This window comes from Camelus dromedarius, chromosome 11 (assembly GCF_036321535.1).
Source record: "Camelus dromedarius isolate mCamDro1 chromosome 11, mCamDro1.pat, whole genome shotgun sequence".
In the NCBI taxonomy this organism is placed as follows: domain Eukaryota; kingdom Metazoa; phylum Chordata; class Mammalia; order Artiodactyla; family Camelidae; genus Camelus; species Camelus dromedarius.
Genome location: NC_087446.1, coordinates 32,224,105 through 32,247,296, shown reverse-complemented (window position 1 = coordinate 32,247,296; position 23,192 = coordinate 32,224,105). Strand labels below are relative to the sequence as shown.

The 23,192-nt window shown below is 38.3% G+C and overlaps 1 protein-coding gene across 1 annotated transcript in view; it reads right to left on the bottom strand.

Annotated features, from left to right (window-relative positions):
• CFAP54 (cilia and flagella associated protein 54) overlaps positions 1-23,192 on the bottom strand; it is a 242,503-nt gene that overhangs the window by 18,815 nt on the left and 200,496 nt on the right. The window contains exons 64-67 of the mRNA XM_031462988.2: positions 18,477-18,647; positions 13,026-13,132; positions 10,460-10,601; positions 1,782-1,856 (exon numbers count right to left, since the gene is read on the bottom strand). Of these exons, the coding sequence (XP_031318848.2) occupies positions 1,782-1,856; positions 10,460-10,601; positions 13,026-13,132; positions 18,477-18,647 (495 nt within the window). The remainder of the gene's footprint in view (positions 1-1,781; positions 1,857-10,459; positions 10,602-13,025; positions 13,133-18,476; positions 18,648-23,192) is intronic.

Sequence of the window (23,192 nt, the reverse complement as noted above, 5' to 3'; positions counted from 1 at the left end):
ACAGGTAAACAAATAAGCATGGCTGTGTTCCAATAAAATTTATTTACAAAACAGGCAGTGGGCCAGATGCAGTTCACAGGCTGTAGTTTGCCAACCCTGCTCTAAAACATCATACTGTTTTTTCCTTCATAGCACTTAACAAAATGTGAAATCAACTTGTTTATTGATTGAATTACTATTTCCCTCCACAAAACTGGCAGTTCCAAGAGAGTGGGGTCCTTGTTATTTGCTCACGGCTGGCTCTCTGAGGCCTAGAACGGAGTTCCTGACACATAGACAGCTTAAGTATTTGTTGATTGGCTAACTGAATGAGTAATATTTCACAAAAGGAGAAACACAGATTGTGAACAAACATATGAACGATATTTGGCTTTGCTGTTAATAAATATAAAATAATTGAAAATGTCAGACCTACAAGGTTAGAAGAAGAAACAGAGGAAAAGGAGGAGGAGGAGAGTAGGGAAGGGATAGAGAGCAGGAGGAGGAGGAGGAGAACTAGAGAGGATGAATATGTGAGTGAACTGGCCTTCGGACCTACTGCAGATGGGAGAGAAAACTGGGGCCACATTTCTGTAGGGCCATTTGCAATTACGTACCAAAATGTATGTGCCAGTTCAAAAACAGGCAAAGGATTGAATAGACATTTCTCCAGAGAAGATATCCAAGTGGCCAACAGACACGTGAAAAGATGCCCAATTAAATCAGTCATTAGGGAAATGCAAGTCAAAGTCACAGTGAGATACGACTTTACACCCATTAAGATGGCTATTATCAAAAACGAGGAAAATAACAAGTGTTGTGGGAGGGGTGGAGAAATTGGAACCCTCTTGCATTGTTGGTGGGAATGTAAAATGGTGCAGCTGCTAAGGAAAACAGTTTGGCGGTACCTTAAAAAGTTAAACAGAACTACCCTATGATCCACCGATCCCACTCCTGACAGTTGTACACACGTGTACAGCATTACAACGGAATACTGTTCAATCTTAAAAAGGAATGCAGTACTACAGGCTATAACATGGATGGACTTTGAAAACACTGTGCTGCATGAAATGTCAGCCAGAAAAGGACCAACACTGTATGATTCCATTTACATGAGGTACCTAGCACAGGCAGATAGAACAGAGGTTTCCAGGAGCTGAGGGAGGAGGAAATGGAGAGTTATTATTTAATGAGTACCAAGTTCCTAACTGGGATGATGAAAAACTTCTAGAGACGGATGGTGGAGATGACTGTACAATACTGTGAATGTACTTACTGCCACCGATGTGTACCCGTAGACATGATTAAAATTATAAATGTTATAGCATGTATATTTTACCACAGTAAAAAAGGTATATAGATCTTTCTTGACTTATGACTTACTTACAACCCAATAAATGGGTAAATCCATCGAAGTTTGAAAATATCCTAAGTCAAAAATACTCTTAATATAGCTAACCTACCAAACATCAGAGCTTAGACTATCCTACCTTAAACATACTAAGAACACATACATTAGCCTGCAGTTGGGCAAAAGCATCTAACACAAAGCCAATTTTATAATAAAGTGATTTTTAAAATTATCCTCTTCAGAATTTTCTGTACTAGTTGATTTTTTTAACAACAAGTATTTCTAACCGAAATAACATGCTATTATAAACTCATGTTTATCACTTTTTCACATTAATTAAGGAGGGTTAAGCTCTTGATACTTTCATAATAGATGTTTTCTGTATTTCCATTTCCATAGCAACAACAATACTTATGAGAGAATCAGATACAGCTTCAAAAGACATGCATACCTCAGATAGCGGTGTTGTCTCTCCATCAGCCAAAAACAAAGATAGGATTTCAGAGCAACATGCAATAATCATGCGCTAGAAATAAGAAGACAATATAATGAGGTTGACCTTATTGGTTAAAATACTAGGTATTTTTATTATAAACTATTTATTTCGTCTCTTCTTGCATCATTACCCAACTCTAATTCCCAGATGAAACTCAGAGGGATTCAGAGGTCACAATCTTTTAAGTAATCAGGGTTATTTGAAAAGATACAAGATGAACACAAAATACAAGATTTAACTATGAAAAATAAATAGTTTTAGGATTCTTTCCCTACATATTCACCATGAAAATTCGTATGTTACAGAAGAACAAGTAATGTAACTCACACCACAGTAAGATTTTGAAAGGTCACTTTTCTTCTGAGAACCTTAGAATAATGAGATTTAGATCCTAGAGAGGGGTTTAAGCTGAGATGAATGGCTGAGAATTGAGAAAGAAGTGGAAAGGGTAAATGAAGAGGAAGACAGAGTCAACATCACACAGGGTCCGTTGTTGAGGACACTGCTGCAGCCCCTACTGTATGGACGCAGCTAGGTTTTTGAGTGGACATCTGACTCAAGAGAGACCTACCCACAGGCAGGGTCGAATCAGCCAGATCCTCCAGCACCGTAATTTCGCATAAAGGAGAACAGAAGAGAGCTATAGTCAGTACTGGCCATATGAGCCAAGAGGTCCCAATAGGGAATTGGAGAAGGCAGCCAACAGGCCAGATGTGAGATGAGTGAGAGGAGGAAGCAGAGATGAGTGACGACTTGTGCCTCCTGTGGGACCGAGCACAATCTTGGCTCCCGATTCTCCGGTTCCATTTCCCGTGGGGCCCACTATGTTTTGTCCCCAGTCCTTGGTCCCACATAAGCTTACTTACCATACTCCACCAAATACTGCCTCCTTACCAAACCTGATTCACTTGAGCTAGTGTAAGTGGGCTTTCCTTACTCTACAACTGAAGGAGTCATGATTACAAGACTGTCAGAGATAAACTATGCTTGCTTACTTCACAATGCTGCTGGCATCCAACAACAATTTGTTTTTATTTTTGCTAGTATTAATATATACATGTACTAGCATCCAAAAATATGAGAATGGTGAAAGTACTTTAATTTTTAAATGATAACTGACCAATGCTGGTTAAAACCTTAAAATAAAGAAGCAAAAAATTGAACTCACATCCCCAAACCACATTATATTTAAGGTTTTTTTTCTTTTTGTTTGTTTTGTTTTTTGAGGGGAAGGTAATTAGGTTTATTTATTTACTTACATTTGCAAGAGGTACTAGGGATTGAATCCAGGACCTCATGCATGCTAAACATGTGCTCTCACTTGAGCTATACCCTCCCCCCATATTTAAGTTTTAATAAATGCACAAACACAGAGAAGATAAAATTTCAGAGCTCTAAAGCTGTAGCTGTTTTACTTCAACTTAACAAATATATTAAAGGCATTGTATTAGGTGCTGTGGAACACAAAGATGAAGAAAGAGACCCCATCCTCACAAAGAGTACAATGACTGAGAAAAACAGATCTGTACAGGACTGACTAATACGCCAAGTAGACTGTGGTCAGAACATTCGTAATTATGACATGCTATAGGATCCTCAAAGTGGGAGGGGGTAATTATAAGTACAACAAACAGGGAAGACTTGCTGGATAAAGGGCCATATGAACTGAGGCTTGGAACGGAAGTAGGATTTCAACTAGCAGAGAATGGGGACAAGGGCAGTCCAGATGGACAGAGTCATGTAAACAACAAAACAGCAGACAGTCAAGGAAGATAAAGGATCTGATGTGGTGTCTGCTGCGGGCACGTGTAGGAGGTGTGGTGGTGAGAGTGGTGAGAAGTGACGCTGACAGGTAAACTTGTAACAGGACGTGTAAGTGTAAGGAATCTGGGCTTTGTTGCTTAGAAAATTGACAGGCACTAGACTGAGGGAATAATAACCCAATTGCTTTAAAAAGATAATTCTGGCTATAGTTTAAAGGTAAACTGGACTAGAAAGAGACAAGAGAAAGAGAAATCAGCGAGGAGGCTACTTAAGCTGTTTGGGCAGAAAGTGCTCCTGGCGAGAAGTAGAGCAGCTCCCACGGGCACAAAGGGTGGAGGGCAGGCAGGATACCCAGCACTGACCAGAGGACACCTGTCTCCTGTGATGAACTTTACATCCTGGTCCATTTTACCACATCATGGAGTGTGTTCTTACACACTCCTCTTATTTATCCATATTTCTATATTTCTAATTGAGTTCTTAGGACTGGTTACAGTATGTTTTCTTTCTATACAAAAGGTTTTGTAACAGCCACGATGGGTTACTGTCATGATTCCATAAAAGCTATCAAGCAAAATGACAGTGTCTATATCATTAATCTCTTCACATAACAGATGGAGACAGTAATATTACCTGATAAATGCCTTCCACTGCCTGTCTCAACATTTATCAAGCAGAAATTTCACCTCAACAACACTCTACTTCTTTGGCATTACTTGAGGTAAACCACATACACACATGGGAAATTGTCTGATTTAATACTGGTCTGTGAGAGACCTCACGGGACCTTGCTGTCACAGAAATGAAGACAAGGAAAGTGTGTAACTCAGCTGCTGGAGGGATGCTGTGGTTGGCAAGGGGGCTGGGAGGGCACACAGTGACCCTTGTTCAATCTGCCATTTCCCCCTTAAAAAGGAGCATCTGTTGATTCTATGGGGGATGCCCTCCTGAGTAACTTTAAAAATAACAAAGCCAGCTTTTTGACTTAGTTGAAATTCTCATCATCGTTCACCAATTTTATGGGAAAAAAAACTTCCTAAATTGTTTTGCACCCTCCAAACTCTTGCTTTCTTATCCCTCCCTCACATGCAAATCTTAGCAAATCACAGGGTGGATCATGAGATGCTCTTCCAGGTACTGACCCCATCTTCTTCTACCTCCCACACAGCCCTGATTTCCCAGGGTCCTTTCCCTCAAAACAAGTTCACTCACCATTTATTCCTTCAACATCTACTGAATGCATCCTAAGTGCCATGGAGTAGTAATCAGAGATGAACAAGATGGAAAGAGAGCCCTTAAGGAGCTCATGGGCTAGTGGGAGGAACAGGAGAGACAAGATTCTTACAGCTCTGTGCAGTGAGGTCATGGAGGAGGAAGCACTCAATTCCACCCACGTCTCCAGCTCCAGCTCCCACTACATTCACCCTGCACTCCTGCCACCCTCAACACAACATCCAGTTCTATGACCTCACATCTCATCTCCTGTTGTAACCTCAGTCTGAAACATGTGCTCTCCACAGGTCTCCAAGGAGACATTTCACAAGTAAGTAGTAAAGAGGCACTATGTTTTGGTTACTGGGCTAGATGTTGGAGATCAAATGATGAATAAGACCCCTGAGCAAAGGAATTCAAAGGCAGGACAGAGGAAGGGACATACAGAGAGATAATGGCCAAAACGATACAGTAATGGTGCAGGGTATTTTGGGGTGCCAGGAAACATGGTCTTTGTTTCAGTCTATGGAGTCTATAAAATGTTGTCTGAGCTATTTAAGCAAGTACAAATTCTAGCTCAACCTTCTTTCTCAGACACATGCACACCTATGTGAATGAGATTTTAAAAATAATAAAATAGAATAATTTGCATCAACAGCCCCACCACTGAGAAGGAAGGATTCCAGCAACCTTGCCCTTCGGTATAAGCGTAGAGTCCAGATAATGGGGGAAACAGGAAGATTGGAAGGTGCCTGAAAGACTCAAGTTGAACTACACAATCAAGAGCTGAGCCAGAGAGGAGAGGGGAGAGGAGTCACATCACTCCAAGCAGACTGCGTTGGAGGGAAAGTTTTAGGACTTTGAGTCAATGAGACAGAAGTTAGAGAGCTGCTGCGGATGTCAGAGAGGTACTAAGAGCAGGGCAGTTGGGAAAAACATTTAAAACAACTTAAGCTGTATATGATAAAAGGATTCCCTTTTAGATGTTCTCATGAGAGAAGCTATAAAGATTTAGATTATATTCAATGGTTTTGAACGTTAAACTGATGTTTCTTTGAATGCTACACTCTGCTTGCTAAGAGAGGGCCATCAGGCAGCTGGATTCCTTACGGATCACATCTGGGCATCTCTGGCCATACTCATACCATGATTAAGCCCATCTGTGACAGGGACCTAATCGTACCAATTTCTCTATGTCCTTATCTCCTCAAGCCTGGAACATGTTTGCACAAGACAGTTTCTCAAAAATAATGTGTTAATTGATGCTAATGTCCAGTTGTATTTTGTTCTATGTTTTCATAGTACTTTGACACTGGGGATATGTAGACTCGACACTAATTTTTATTGCCTTGTACAATCCAGGCATCTCATATTTGTTTACCAAACTAATCTTAGTTAACTTGGTAAACATATTGTAGCTTTTTCTTATCAGTATGTTATGGTTCCAAAAAGGTGTTTGTGTCTCTTAAAATCAGGATGCTTTGCATCTTTCATATGCTTTATAAAGCACTTGATATGCTCTGAAGATACTCCATAAAGCTGTGAATGACAGGTTAAAATAACCCAGGGATTCTGAGCCAATGTTGTTCATTTTAGAAGAAGGACATACAATGTTTTCAAGCCAGAAGTGACTGGAACACCTGTTCTGAAGCCCTCTCAAAACATCTTCAATTAATATCTGTATCTGAAGTTTTTGGCTTATTCCAGGCCATAGGGATTTGGGGAACAGAAAAAAAGGAAAGGAATGAGAAAGAACAAGATTCACTACCCATATCAACCAAAGGCACATTTTCTGGATCCTTATATTTAATAACCCACCAAAAATCTATACTGTGATAGAAATAAATTTATTAGATTATAGAGGTTATGAAATCCTGTCCAATTCCCGACCAGAATCGATCTCTTCAAGTGTCCTAGTTAACTTCTAATTAGCTCCAAGAGAAGGTTGTCATGACAACGAACTGGCAGATTCTAGTCAATGGAATTTATTTGATAACACCCAAAACCTCGCTGCCTTTTTTTTTTTTTTTCTTAAGTGCTGGTTAGTATACTGAAAAAAAAAAAGAAAACTTTATATAGTTCTTCCACTTCACAACTTTCAAATGTGAATTAATTTGTTTGCTGATTTACCTAAACTAAAAATATTAGTTTGTCTTCTATTTAGTGACATTGTTTCATATTCAGAACTAACAGAACTGGAACATATCTTAAAAGTCCTAATTAAAGCTGAAGAAACACTTTCTAATTTGGAGAATAAAACAAATTAAAAAATACAGAGGAGAACATCAGGCTGGAGAGGAATTTGTCCTACTCGAGGATTGATTTCACTCACATATAAAATTCTAGCCAGGATATGAGAACAAGTCATAAACCTCAGCTGGTCCTCTGGATTCCTCCCTCTGCTTGCAGTCAGATCCCTCCATTTTCCTCCATTTATTCCTGATTTGTTTATATTCATAGCTACCTTCTTGGCTTAGGCACTGGGCTTACTGTGATGGATCTGATACCTGCATCTGACCCCCAGGGAAATTCTGATAACTCTCAGTCCAACCAAGGGCCATCTCTTCATCTCAGCAGTACCTGAGTGAAAGGACCATTTCTAGAAGTGAGGTGAAAATTAGTCCTGGGAAAGGTTAAGTGACTGACCCTTGTTGGTAAAGCTGAGCATCAGAGAGCATTCTGGAATCCTTACTCTCATGGACACTCACTCTACTGTCTCAGATAATCTAAGCTGAAAAGACACGAGTTCAGGAGAAAAATAATCATTTTCCATTTATGAACTATGTGATAATGGATTCAAGGACAATTTTGGAAAAGTATAGCCTAGGCTACGGCTCAAAGACAGCAACCTGCTAAGTCTGGTCTATGACTGAAAAACTGCAGTTGTCAGTGATCTACAAAGGAAGCCTGAAAACGAAAGAAGAGCTGAGTTCTTCTTGAAAACAGACATGAAAGGGCAACCATGCATTTTAGAAAAAGAATTACATACATGAATCCCATGAGTCTGAGACATCTGATCTACTGGGAGATTTACTATAAGCACTCAGTATACCACTAATATCATTAAGCATCTGGTAATTCGTGCTGTAACATTTGAGGACACTGTAAAGGATGTTCAACTAAAATTCTAAGATATCAGTTCTATGATAAGTGCAAGCACAGAGCACAGGTGACATAAATTCTGGAAAGTTGCTTTTTTGCAAAGGCCAACTGCTCTTGCCTGATAATCCTCTTACAGCTGGACTTGCTGCTTTCACAATAATGAAAAATGCACTCCTTCACTCTGCGGGTAAATGCAGACTGAAAAAATGCCAACAAGTATATTCTGAAAAATCAGGAAAGCTGCTAACTTTTACATTTTCACAAAGTGAGGGTATAGAGGAGGTAAATAAGAAAACAAAAAGAACCATATCGACAATATTTTTTAAGAATTAAAAATGCTTTGTTATTAGTAACCAATTAAATATTAAACCAACAGACAGTGATTACAAAAAAAAAAAAAAAAGGTATAGCAGACTAAAAACAAAGGAAAGATCCTAAAAGCTTTCAGAGAAGAAAAACGGGGTGGGGGGACCCAAGCAGCTGCGAATTCAACCAGAAAAACAGCAAAAGGAGGTCACATAATCAGAACTATGCTACAGGCACTGAGGGCAGCCAGCCCTTAACTAGAGCAGGAGGACAGGGGCTTCCAGGAAGGAAAAGAGGAACTGAGACATAAGTATAAATACCTCGGTAAAAATCTATGGATGAACATATGACAGATCTGATGTAATGATCAGAAGGAAGTTAAAAAAACAAAAAACAAGTGAAGGAAAATCAAACCTTACACAGGAAAGGAAAAAAAACCCTGTACACTATGATTTGGCTATGAACATTGTTTATGGGGTTATAATAATGTAAACACTGAATGCTGATTTAATTAAAGTTTGTGATATAACAATAGTTAGAAAAGAGGGGGAAAGGAGCAATTGAAGAGAAGTGTAAGTAAGTCAGATCCTTACATATGATAAAACCAGTGGATACTATATAAAACTGATACACCAAGAACAAAACTATTATCTGTGGCTGCCATTAGCACTGTTCATCAATATTTCTGGTCTTCCTCTTTCCAAACTGGTAGAATTGGTGGCATGGCTTGTGACTTATTTGGCCAATGAAATGTTAATGGAAGTGATATGATGGACAGTTAAGAGCCAGTGCACGATGTGCCCCCTTTCTTCCCTCCTGCCCAGTGACTGGAGATGTTCCACAGAAAGGACGTGCCACCAGCCTAAGGCTGGTGTAAGGAGACATGAAGCAGGGGCCCAGGGAACCCACTTGGATTTGAAGAGTGTTTGTTACCTCATTTTTCATGACTGATCCTGCGCAATATTTATAGATGTGGAAGTAAATAACAAAAGGAACAGCTGAAAGAATTGAAAAACGTCGCCTCTGCAGAGCAGGACAGTGGAGCAAGAACAGGTTGGGCAGGAGACTGTCCCTTTTCATTTTAAACCTTGTACATCTATTTGATTTTTTTTAATGGCCATGGTAACTACAGAACATACATCTCAAGAACCCGGATTAACATAGAAACGGAACTTCAAAGAGCAAGTGATTAGGGGAGAACATGGATTCTCTGCTCCTCTCATTTCCATAGAGGGTAAGGAACCCTCACTTCACTCCTAAGAAGGAAGGACATTTCCAGCTTTTTTCCAACCCAGCCAGAAGAGTGAAGTGACTTAACTGACTGGTGAGTCTGGGAAAAGCAACAGAGTATGCTGGGCTCAGCCCCATCGGGGCAACCTTTGCTTATATTGTTGGAGGCATCCTGCCTGCAGGACTATTATTCTCTGCTCCTTCATGCAGTAAGTTTTGCAAGGAGCAGAAAGGGAGTGGGGGGAACCCTATGGTTCCACAAGTACACTAGATTACTGTGTGGCCTGGGTGGGCAAGTCTGGTTAATTCAGAAGTGAAATATTAATAAGCTCATTTGGCCATAGATCCAAAGCATGTGTGCTAACCAGCTTTATCAGTAATGATTCTGATGTTTTGGTATCTCCATATATTTGTTTCATGTGTCCCAGCTCTCAGTGGGTTTAGAACTCAGGAGGAATAGAAGGGAAATAACCCTCTCCTCTAAAACATGAACATCAGTCATTACAAAACCACTCAATTCTGTAATCAGATTAATAACACACTCTAAGGATAATGTCTTTTTTTTTTCTGGTTAGGAAAATACAGATGCATAAAAAAGTCTGAAAGATATATGCTTATGTATATTTTCTAATTTTTCTTCACATATTACTTAGGTAATAAAAATGCTCAAATAATAGACTTAGAATAAAAATTTAAAAGCAACATTATAAAATTACAGAGCATTGTTTCAGATTCACACTTAGATCTGAATGGTTTCTCTGGATTGGCTTTGTTTTCATTCACCATCAGATTCTTATAACTGGTATGCTCAGAAGAGCTTTGAAGAAAACACTACTTAAGTGTCCAAAAGTTGGGTCACATCTGGTACTCTAAGTAGAAAAACTAGAAAGCAGAAGAACTCCAACGTTCAAGTTTAGTTACATAGTTCTGCTCTGATGAAGTAAAAAATAACAAATAATTACATATGATGACATCCATCCTGCAATAGCAATATTATTTTCCATTATTTAATAACTTACTTCCAGTTCTTTATCAACTGACTTCTCTTCCATTTCTTCTACTTCAGATACGTTTTCATTTGAAGTAACTTTGGGGCTTGATGGCAATGATATTTCAGCGAGTTGCGTAAGATTAGACAGTTTCTCATGAATTGAAATAACTCTAAAAATAACAAATATATACCCATTTTATTTTAAAAGTTAAGGGAGGCATTCATTTATTCCCAGAATCAATAATACATGTAAAGTTAATTCCTTAGTTATTTAACACTTAGATTTCTGGCATCCCTAAACATCATTAATTCAATCATTCCTTCATTCAGGAAACATGAGCAAAGAGACACAATTCTCACCTGCATAATGTTTACAATCTAGTTATATGCTCAGATAGACATATAATTACAAACTGGCAAACACGCAATGAAAGAAATGCACACATCCAGACACTGCTTAAGATGAAAATGAAGAAAATAAATATCTACAGGGCAAAGAAATGCCAGGCAATGACAAAAGATCTACTCCTTTGTAAACTGAATGCCATGCTGTGATCATCAACTGGCCTAAATTATTAGGACAAGTTAGCAATGGCTCTAAAAGACCAACCAGCGAGCCCACAACTGTGACGGCTACTGTGTCGGGAGTAGAGGGTGGGGAGAAGAACCAAGAAAGAAGGAAAAGCAAAAGCCGAGGAGGAGGGCAGAAGACACGGTGGCAATTGTGCTGACGACAGAAGCTTCTGGAGTCACAGTTCAATGAATTGCGTGTGTGCTGAAGGCAAGAGTGAACTGGTGAGTGGAGTCAGAAACTGGAAAATCCTTGAGACAGTTGAATGAGGCGAATAGCCCCCTGCACGGCCCCCGGTGACGCTACGACACAGGCGCAGAGCACTATGCGCTGGGGGTGGGCGGGGGTACGTGTGCGAGAGGGCGCGGGTCAACATCCAGGGATGGAGGGAAGTTGTTAAGATGTAGATATTCCAAAAAAGCAAACCACTGTCAGGAACATACTCAGGAATGGCGATTCCCCAATTTTCCACAGCATCCTCTGTCTTTACTTTCTTTCTAAAGGATGCTCAGCAAGAGCAATTCCCCACCGACTGAACTTATCTTGACCCTCATAAGAACACAAGGAGCTCCACCTTGGATAGGAGAAACAGTCCATTTTCACCTTCTCACAAGGGGTGGATCACATGAAAGTTTGTCAGGCACCTTCCTCTATAAGGACATCAATAACAGGTCGTGTCCCTAACTTAAGTCATCGTACTGCTAATCATAATAAGCACACCAAAATCAAGAAATTTTTGGGATGAAAAAAAGAATTCTGTCAGTTTGATTACATTCTGCTCTGCAGATATTATAATTCTTTTCATCATGTGATTCTGTAAAAAAAAAATCCTTCCATATTTCTAAATGTACAAGGAAAAGTTTATTAAATTTCCTAACTTTGTGGCTCAGCTATGTGGGGAAATGTCCTATATCTAAGACTTCCTGCCATTTCACTGAAGAAAAAAAAAAGGACAAGAAAAAGAAAATTGACTGAATAATTGAAAATATGCCTGCTCCCGAAACATCTCGTTTCATTCTCTGGTGAGGCCAAGGAGCCTTTCAACATGAAAATCAGGGAGCGGGAACAAGACTGGCCAGGGAAGGATAGAGAAGAACTAAGTCCCTGTTCACTAAGCACCTACTAGGTGGCGAGCGGGGTGAAGAGCGGACACTGACAGACACAGGAGGCAGGGATGGCACTTGACATCTGGCCGGTGCTTTTGGCCTTTCAAAATATATGCGTACAGAGTATACACACACGCTGCCTGGCTTGATCCTAACAATAACCCCAAAAGGTAGGCAGAGTAGGTATTATTTCCATCTAAGAACTGAGGAAATGGAGGCTGAGGTCACAAGGGCAATGAACAATAGAATCGAAACTACGTTAACTAAGCAAAGAAGAACTTTAAAACACAAATAAGGAATTTGAAAACAGGGGTGAGCAAAAGTTAAGAGTCTCCATCCCCTATTTGATGGAGAGGGAGGAAAACGATGTGACAGAGACAAAAGCTTTGACTTGGGGAACAATATAAAACAGGATTGGGCAGAGATGGCAGGGTAAGACAAGGATGGGGGTGGAATCTGGACTTAGTTTTGCAACTTAATACAGAGCTACATTAAGTTATTTTTAAAACACATCCCAGACTACAGGCAAAATATAGTATAGACAACATCTTCGTACTCTCTATAATCTTTATGAACTTTATCAGGAACTGTTCCTCCAACAAAAGTAGCAACAGGTACTATTATGATTCACAGTTTACTGAAGAGGAGGCAGAGAGGCACAGAGAGGTTAAGTAACCTGGTCAAGGTTGTTAAGATAGGAAGGGGCACAACTGGCATTTGAACCCAAACAGGCTGGATTCAAAGTTCATGCTCTTCACCACTGCAATATTATACTCCTCTAGGGAAAAGGAAGATTTTTACAAACATGTCTTCTGGAAGTTCTCCTGTGATTTACCTTGTATATTACCGAACCAGCCTGTTCTTATGAAAATATCAGCAAAGAAAGTTAGAACTGTGGATAATCCATCTTTACTTGCCTGTTTAGTGGAACCCAGAGACAGCCAACATAGATACTGTTGGAAGCAGTAGATGTAACAGCTGAAATATTCAGGGGCTTCATATTATATGCATACAACAATAAAACCTATAAGAAAATTAAAAGGCATATAAAATGTGATATTAAAACTACATTTTGCCTCAAAAATGCTGCATCAGTTCTTAAAATAATATCATTAAACTTTAAAGGGTTTTTCTTTGAAAGAGAAAAAATTAGGTTTTTTTCTTCAATTCACTTTAAAGAGAAATGATATGAACAAGAATTGTGCAAAGGTTATGAGATGAAAATAAATGCTAGTTGGTACCAAGATTATATTATTTTTGAAGAGTGACATTTTTTATTGCAGTTTAAAATTTGGCCTTTGAAGGCCCTCTGCAGCGAGGGTGAACATCAACTTTCCTTCTTGTTACTTCTCGATATGCACCTTTCCCATCGGTGGCCGTGCTGCTTCTGGGCGTTCTCCACCTGTATTCAATCCACACAGAACCTTCCGGTCCCCACCTCTAAGATGAAACGTCCCCTGATGACTCATGCTTTAGTCATTTCCCTCATGTTTGAATTCTGACCATTCTTAGCACCCCACACTCTACAGCACCTATTCACAATCAGGGATGCACAGAATTTGAGATTCAGGGAACCTCAGAGATGATCTGCTGAGCCCCTCATATCAGATGTAAGAAAGCTGAGGCCCAGAAGTGCCAGTCACAATTGACGAATTCAGTACATACATTTATCTCTGCTTCCTCACAAATCAAACTAAAATCAGAGTAAAGGGATTTTTTTTTAAGGCATAAGTCCACAAAGACAGAAACAAGAGAGACAATGAAGCAAAGGAGCTATATTAGCAACACTGAAAGTAACTGAAAGAGGGTTGCTGACTCAGCAGAGAGGAAAGGCTGTGTCCCAACTGCCTCCAGAAGGGCTGCCAACAACCAGCATGACCAAGGACCCTCAAAAGGCTCGGAGACAACCTCCCTCCCATCCCTTCCCCCAGCGCATGCAACTAGGAGACTCCTCCTTCCCTGTCTCTTCTCTGTTGGCCAAACTTCTCCCATTTTTCTCTCTGCTGAGGCTAAATTAAAGATCTATGCTTAGGAAGGACTTAGGTACAGGGGTGAGGTGCTGAATTGAAAATGCTGGAATTGAAAGTCTATATTCTGAACAAGAGACATCCCTCTTCTCCTCTCCAGCCCCTGCCCAGAATGTAGAAAACCAAGCAGGAGTCTAAGAGTTCTCTTTGGGGAAACTGACCACATGAAGAGAAGAGACCTACATCCAACATTCTGCAGTCAAACTGCTAGCTCCCGCTGTTACCATGCAATGAGGCCAAAAATCAGTAAGCCTGACTCAATATGGTTTTTAGGGCCTCAAACATGAATGGACAGCCAAGGATCACTAGACGTGAAATGAAAGGTAGAGACCAAAACTAATGTAAGGAAGGAACTTGAAGAATCACATACAAGACCAAGAGCAGAAGAAAACTTAAAAGACACCATAATTAATATCCTCAGAGAAAAGAAGGCCAATATTGCATCTGTGAAATAAGAATACAGTGCATTAAAATGGAACAGAGAATAATAGGACAGAGCTCTTAAAAATGAAAGCATGATCATAATAACAAAATAATCAATAAAAGATTTGAAATATAAAGTTAAATATTTCTCCCCAAAAGTAAACCTAAATTTAAAAACATAAATATGAGAGAAAAGAAGAGTTAAAAGTTAAAAATTTCAAGTTATAAATTTAAAGTATCATGGCATGGGATTTTTTTTAACATTCTTGAATTATCTAGAAAATTTATCTCCAAATCCGCAGCCCCCAGATTTCTACTTTGCTGTCACTGACATCCTTAGTTCCTACTGGCATTTCTGATTCTGTGTGGTAGATAAACTGAAGTGGATTGAGTAGGTGAGTCAGATGATGTTAACTTGCATTGTTATTCAAAGACCCTCAAAGTCCCTGGAAACTCTAAAGCGCTAAGTCAGATACTAATCTTCATTACCATCCTGCCTAGAGCCTGAAAGTGCCTGCAACCAGGATATCATCTGATGACTCAACGTTAACACCATGCTTAGGAGTGCAGACTTGGAGACAGACTGCTCCAATCCTGACTCCTTGCCACCTAACATTCCTCCATCTGTATCTGTTTCCTTTTCAATAAAATGGGGCTAATGATAATATCTGGCCCTTTCTGCATCCATGGATTCAACAAACCGTGAATCAAAAATATTTCTAAAAAATACAGAAAGTTCCAAAAAGCAAAACTTGAATTTGCTATGTGCTGGCATCTACCTAACATTTACACTGTGTTAGGTTTTATAAGGAATGTAGAGATGATTTAAAGTATACAGGAGGATGTGCATAGTTTATATGCAAATACTATGCCATTTTATATAAGGGACTTGAGCATCCACAGATTTCGGTACCCAAGGGGTTTCCTGAAACCAATTCCCTGTGAACGCTGAGGGACAACTGTACCTACCTTAAGGAGCTGTGGAGATAATGAAGTAAAATACCTGGAACGCAGTAAGCTCTACGTGGGTGTTCATTATTGCTATTATCTCATGGGCTTCAGGAGCTTCAGCCCGTATGTTCAACTTTAAACTCTACACTAAAGGACTAAGATAATGAACAGATAAATGCTCAAATATATGAATATTTGAATCATCAAGTAAATTTCAGTATTATCTTCTGAAAAGATATACTCTTAGGTCTGAGAAGATGTAGCCCTCCCAAGTCAGTGTTTCCTAATTTTTTGACTGAGATTTATGGCAGCAGCTACATCTTTTATTGTGACACAATACACACATATTTATTGTCAAAGGGGAAAAACATGTCCCTGAACTAGGAAATAGGAAAACCGTGGGTTCTGTGTCTTTGCTTGCTGTGGCTTACGAAAATCACTCAAGCAATCTGCTTAAATAAGAATTTGTTGGTTGGTACTCTGCTTCTAATCTTTGTCTGACACCAGTTCAATGCGTCCATGTTAATTGTCAGACATGACTGTTGATGCATGGAACCTTGTTATTCTAATTACCAGCCACAGATCCAGTCATAGTATTAACTTCTCAGATCATCCTGCCCCAGACTGACAGGGATGTGATATTTCTATGACCTTGTGAAATGAACTTTATACTCTGTTCCTCATCTTTTTAAAGCTGAGTGCTTGGGTAAACATTCTGTTTCCCAACTATGTAATCCTTCTGTTTCCACACCCTTTCTGAATGGATATACTCTTTTATCACTTTGTTGGGTCTCTTGCCAGCCAGTAAACAAATTCTGACATATGCTGAGGCTCAATCTAAGGAATGTTCTTTTTAACATTTAACATTTTAACATCTCATGTATCTATCAGAAGCAAAAGTTACAGAAAACAACATTTTCACTTACTGTATGTGATGCATTCTGATATTCCCTTATATTTAATTTCTTTAAAAAAAAATACTACTCAGGACCCACTATCTTGATTCCATGACCCATGAGTATTATTGGAACCTACTGCACTAAATTCCCCCCAAAGAGACTAGATTTATTATTTTTAAATGTATATGGAATACCTGGCAAGGATTTGACTTGGGAAGGGTGGGAAGGACAGTACTTTCAAAATAGCTGTAAGAGTTTCTGGGGAGTGATGTGTTGGTTTCCCTTGTGTATGAGCAGGAGGGATATATGACTGACTGAGATGGGCAGCAGGCTGCGAGTCTACAGAACGAAGTGGCACACGGGAGAGGCACACTCAGAGCAGAGAGAGGTGGGCTCAGGAGGCTTCATGATCTGACACGGGGAACAGAAGTCAAGGAGCAGCAGAAGCCACCAAAGGCACAGCTAGAAGGGACAACACGCAGGAGCTGGGAAGTGCAGGAGTAGACAAATGCAGGAGGCAAAAAACAGATAAAAAGTGCTGAACAGGGCAAAACCATATGGCAAATGTTTTTTGGGGAAAAGCTTGAGACTCTTCCTGGAGAGCGCAGCAATCAAAGCAATGCTGTGGCGGAAAGTTCCTCTGCCAAAGGCTGCAGTGACCCACTGTTTCGTTTTTAGGAACTTGACCCCTCTTCAAGACTCTCCTAGAATCTGAATCGCTGTTCTATCGCCAAGAGTTCAGGGATCGATCTTGAACTGCTCCCAAATACTTGCCCCATCTCCTCTTGCTCTTCCATTAGTCCCACTGCAAAAGTCTATACGTGCATATGAACATAGATGTGGATACTGATACAGAGTTAGAGATAAAAAACATTAAAATAAGGACGTGTATGTATGAGACAAATTTGTAAACAGCATTTAAAGGCAAACTAAATTTTTTCAGTCAATCCCCAGTACCACTGTTAAATAAATAAATAAATAAATAAATAAATAAATAAATAAATAAATAAATAAATAAATAAATAAATAAATAAAATTTAAAAAGCTAATTACCCCCCCAAATAATTAAAGCATGAGTACACAAAAGGATTGAAAAGCAAAAGGTTGGAAAAAGAAATATGAAAATAATAACCACAAGAAAGCTGTTTTCCTCTAGTAATATCAGACTAAAGCAGACTTTATGAAGAAAAAAAGCATTATTACAAAAAGATTAGAAGTCACTTCAAAATGACAAAATACTGAATTCACCAAGATGTCACAACACTTGTCAATTTGATTGCACTTATGAACAAAGTATCCAATTATGTAAAGCAAAATTTGACAGAACTACAAGAAAAAAAACAAAGCAACAACAATCACAGTGAGAGATTTAAATGTTAATCTAGTACAGTTGACCCTTGAACAACAAGGGTTTGAACTGCACAAGTTCCACTTTATGGAAATTTCTTTTCAATAAATACATACTACAGTACTATACAATCCATGGTTGGCTAAATCCACAGATGTGGATACAGAGAGCCAACTGTAAAGTTACACACAGATATTCAACCATGCAGGTCAGCACCCCGACTCCCACGTTGTTCAAGGGTCAACTGTAAATGATTTTTTTAAAAAAAATTAAAAGGCAAAAAAAAAAAAGGAAAAATCATCAAGAATATAAAATATTTGAACAAGACTACACAAACCGACCTATTAGATATACATGAACATTGCTTTAACAACTAAAGAGAGCACTTTCTTTTTAAGAACAATGGAACATTTACACAATAAACACTTTCCATGGAGAAAAATACAAGTTTCAACAAGTATCAATCATACAGAGCATTTTTTATTACCACAGAGCAACATAATCTAGGAATAAATAACAAAAGATAACTGGAAGAACTTCATATATACTTTTCCAGGATTTCTTAGTTATTTTCACATTCATTCTACTAGACAATAGAGATTCTTTGCTGTATATTTCTGTCTATATGAGAGGAGGATATTCTCTACTCTTCAAGTTATAATGGCCTCATTAAACTTTATATCTAACTATAAGATTTAGCTTTGTAATTACATTACATACCATAGGTTCTGTTTCCTTCGGAGGTCTTTCTAGGGGAGGAATGTACCACTGAAAGCAAAGCTCTTTGTTTGAAGCCTGTGTTGCCATATTTGATGACACTAAGTCTCCATGAGATGGGCTGGCAGACAGTTTTAATGATAAATCAGAGTGCAGAGAACTATCATGATCTAACTGGGGAACAAACAAACAGCAGTTTAATTGTTGGTGATGAATTTATTTATTCAATATTCAAACATTCATTCAATATTCACTCAATATTGGCTACACTGGAAAACTCTGGGAATCATCTCAGCTTGCTTTATGAATGTAGATGTTAAAACTGGCCCCTGATTACCACAGAGAAAGACTCTCCTACAGAAAAAAATACGCTTCAAAACCGAGTGGACTTGACAAATGTCCACTTAGGTGACTACCCAGGAATACAGATCTAGAAGGGAAAATGTCCATGCAATTATTTCAGTCTCAAGGTCACCAGCCAATCTAAGGACATCTTCTACCTTTCTTCTGAGGGTGTGGTCATAATTTATTATCTTTTTCCCAATAGCATGTTTTGCAGTGCCATGTGCAAAATAAGGCACAGGTTTTGCTCTAAGAGATTAAAATTCATTGTTCTCATTCCCTCTTTAAATGAATGCGGCTGATTTCTAAATTCAGTCTTGGTGAATCTGGGCCCAGCTCATTTGATGGAACCTGATCCCTGAATGAGTTTTTAAGAAACATAAATGCATAAACTGCAATTAGTGATTTCATGAAATATTTATTTAGTTTTTTAAGGTAGCTAAGAAAGTAAAGAATGATTGCTGTCAATAAAATAAGAGCCTAGCCAGAGAAATAATAATAGTGATAATAATATCTCAAGTCTAAAAAGGACCATCTTCAATGGAGTGCAAACTACTTTGAAAGTTAACTTCTTCTTATTCCCAAAATTACAGTATGGTAGCTGGGAAGCAGTTCTTCAACTAAACTCTTGACATCTAAGGTATCTCAAGGCTTGGCAACCAAGGGGAACATGTCAGTGGCTAGAAAGAAATGCTTGGTGTTTCTATAAGGATCTGCACCTCCCATTTCTGAGACTATTCAACACACAATATAAGACTATAAATGCAAAGTCTTCAAAATAAAATGAAAAGAGAAATGAAGACAGTGACCTTTCAAGTTGTCTACTGCTAAAGAAAAAAAATGGAGTCTTGACTGAAAGGTAATATTAAAGGTAAAAACTTTAAAAAATTGCCTAGAGACTATCATAAAAGGTTATTATAAGCCAGGATCCTTATTTATTAGTGCTATGACACTAAAGACATGACCAAAATTGCACAATAAACAAGATTATTAGGGTTAAATAGTCATTTAAAAGTGCTTAATTAAGATTAATTCTATGTCAGGCAGTTAACCAAAAAAATCAGGTAACTAATTCATTCAAAACTTTTTTCTCACATTTTTTTCATATCTGAGTGCCTTTCAGAGGTTCTGACAACTACTTTAGCAAAGAATTCATGTTTAATTACTAGCTAAGTGGAGAAAAATTAAAAGCAAGTACCTTCTATTTCAATATGTACAGTGTTTATTAGCATGATGGCCTAACAATGATCAATTGTAACAGAAGTCAATATTAAAATAGGTATTTAATTTTCCGTTCTCTTTTTAAAACCATAATATCTAATTGCTAATGGGATTAATTACATAAGCTAATTGATGGGCTCTACACTGAGTATATAGGGCATGTTTGATTTATTCTTTGAAAGGAATGAAATAACAGACCTACCAGGAGCACTCCTGTTCACAGTCCTATAAACAACAAATCACTTTGCACTAATCAGATACCTGACCTTGCGCAGCCTGTCACAGGCCCGCAGTCTAAATGTGAATTTAATCATGTCCTTTTTTTTTTTTTTTTAATTTTTAATGTAATTTGTTTGGCACCTTTGTTTTTCCATCACAAAGCTTCAATAGACGATGACACGCGGGCTCACAAAGCTGATGAGCATGACGTGCAGCACTGAGAGTTCTGGAAAGGCAGCTACTTCTTTGTGGGGAAAAGCAGGTTTAAGTACCAAATTATGGAAAGAGTTTGATTGAAATAGCCTCCTGAGTGATTAAAGGCTCAAAAATTTTATTATAAAAATCAGCCAAGCTTGGAGTTTATTTGAAAAAAAAAAATCCGAAAGGCTTTATGCTCGTTAGCTGTCTATCCCAGTGAAACGAACACATGATTAGGTGGCTTGCACCTGTCAGGCGAGCGACAGCGATCTCCGGAGCTGATTATCCTGGGAGAGTGTTACACTAATTATATATTAAAAAAGAGCAAACAGGGTGAAATAAGTCTTTGATAACACTTCTGCCATTAGAAGTATCACAGGTATTTACACTGCATTCAAGGTTGTACGTCTGGAGCATCATCCTTAGGAACTGGGTAATGACAGACTGCCCTTGATACTGAAATATTCAAGCAAGGCTCCTTTCAGAACAGTATTTAAGAAATCATACATATTAATTTCCAAACTCATAAAATATTCGTAAGAATGCAGCCATAGAAACTATAGCCCTCAACCTTCCCAGTCTCTGCCCCCTACTCCAGAACACCTGAGGGGTCTGGGACATGTGGCAGTCATCCTCAAGGATGTTCCCAGCAGCGGTGAACAGCACTCTGGGGTTGGGTAGAGAACGACTACATCCCATTCTCACTGTTTCCTGCTCTGTGGATGGGCAAACGTTAATATCACATTCCTGGACTCCCTCTCTTACTCCTCTCCCTGAGAGACAGTTACTTGATTAGAGAATTTGAGAAAAAGAATTTTGGATTTGCATAATTCTGTTCTTTCTTCTTGGGAGCATACTGTTTGCAGGGAGGGAACATTCTCTGCTCCTTCCTGCAACAGATTTTAAAGGGGCCTCTGTCTCTACAGATTTTGAGGAGGCCTGACCCCTCATCCCAAAAAACCCACAAGCCTGGATTGGTAGAACTGTCAACTTTGCTAATCACTACTAGGAAGACCATTTACCAGTAAATATAAACCATATCCTACAATATCAACTTTATGACTTGTAAAGTTGGATATTTTTTAATCCCAGTATGTCTTACTCTTTTATTTCTCAATGATTGAGAATCTGGGGCAGGAAATGGGGGTGCTGCATACTGAGCATCCCAATACCCCAGAATCTAGGAAGTAATCTGAAAAATCCTCCCGTGGAGATTCCAATACACTGCCCTGGGGGCAACTCCATAACCCCAATCAAGAATTACTTATTTAACTGAGTTCTTAAGTATTCCTTAGTGTATCTTTCCAATGCTTTTTAAAATCACAATTTATTAACAGTCACCCTACTCTGTTGTTCCAAAGAGTGGTTTTAAAAAGGTTTATTATTATTTACCCAAAACATAAGTTTACTATATTCTAATAGGATAATATGAGCAAAGGTTCCCAATTTGGAACAAGCCACATTTTAGGGTCACTTCTCTGGGAGAATTGACAATAGAAACATGGACATGTCTGGTATGGATAAATCTATAATTGTAAAAATTAAAGTGCTATATGGTGAAGTTCAAAGTCATGATAATTCAAAATAAATCAATTTTTTTTTTAGTTTTGAAATAATTTTATGCAAATGACTTGATTTACTTATTTCACAAATACAGAATTTTTACTTAATTCACAAATAAGGAGACAACACTATGTCCTTTTAAGTCTTTTCTACTATGATCTCAAACCCCTGATCTCAGAGTGGAATATACCAGCCTTCTCCACAAACATTCTCACCCTTTTGTCTCCATTGTATCTGCTAATGGTGTTACCATGCTCTAATGATTCACAGACAGAGGTTCCAAAAGATGGGGTAAACTTTGATCATTCTCTCTTCTTCACTTTGCATCTCCCAAGGGTCACTAAGTTGTCTGGTTTTCAATTTTATGTAAGCAGTATCTTTCATATCCATCTCTTCCCTCCCATTCCTATGGTCATAAGCTTGGTTACTTCAATATCTCTTTCTTGGATAACTCCCTTTCACGATACTTTGCCCAGGCAGTCCTACACACTACTGATAATAGAACTAACATATTTTAATTTTCATATTCTTTCTGCTATTATGCATGCCATTTTCTCTTAAAAAGTATCTCCAAAAGTGCTGCAATTTTATTTTCTGCTAACTCTACCACTGCTTCTCTACTATCACATCAGAACTATGTACAAAGATGCTACTTCATCCATTCCCTTTCTCCACCAACCAAGAGTAGCTACCATACTATTAGTATTCAGTATATATTTGCTGAATATACAAAATTTGAAATACACACCTATTTTTACTAAAGCCATTTACTTTTTATATATGTTCCAATTCATCAATTTTGGTAAGTTTATTGAGACAGTACTATTACTCAAGACCCTAGTAGCTTAAAAAAAAAATTCCTCTTTTTTTGTCTCTTCCAAGGTAACTTAAAAGAGGCTTCCATATTACATATTTTGGTAAAGTCCATCCAATTTAATAGTACTTTCCAAAGGAAAAAACCTTCAAACTTTCAATTTACTTAAAAATTTTACCCTTACTATTTATTCACACTGATGATTGTCAAAAATACACAAAATGTAGTTTTTACTACACATTTAAAACAAAGGAATAGAAATTGGGCATAGGTTTAGAAACTCTCAGTCTAAGTTTCTCATAGGGTGATTATACTGAAATTTGTAGAACGTTTTGGCAAAATAACTCCCTGAGAGATGTTAT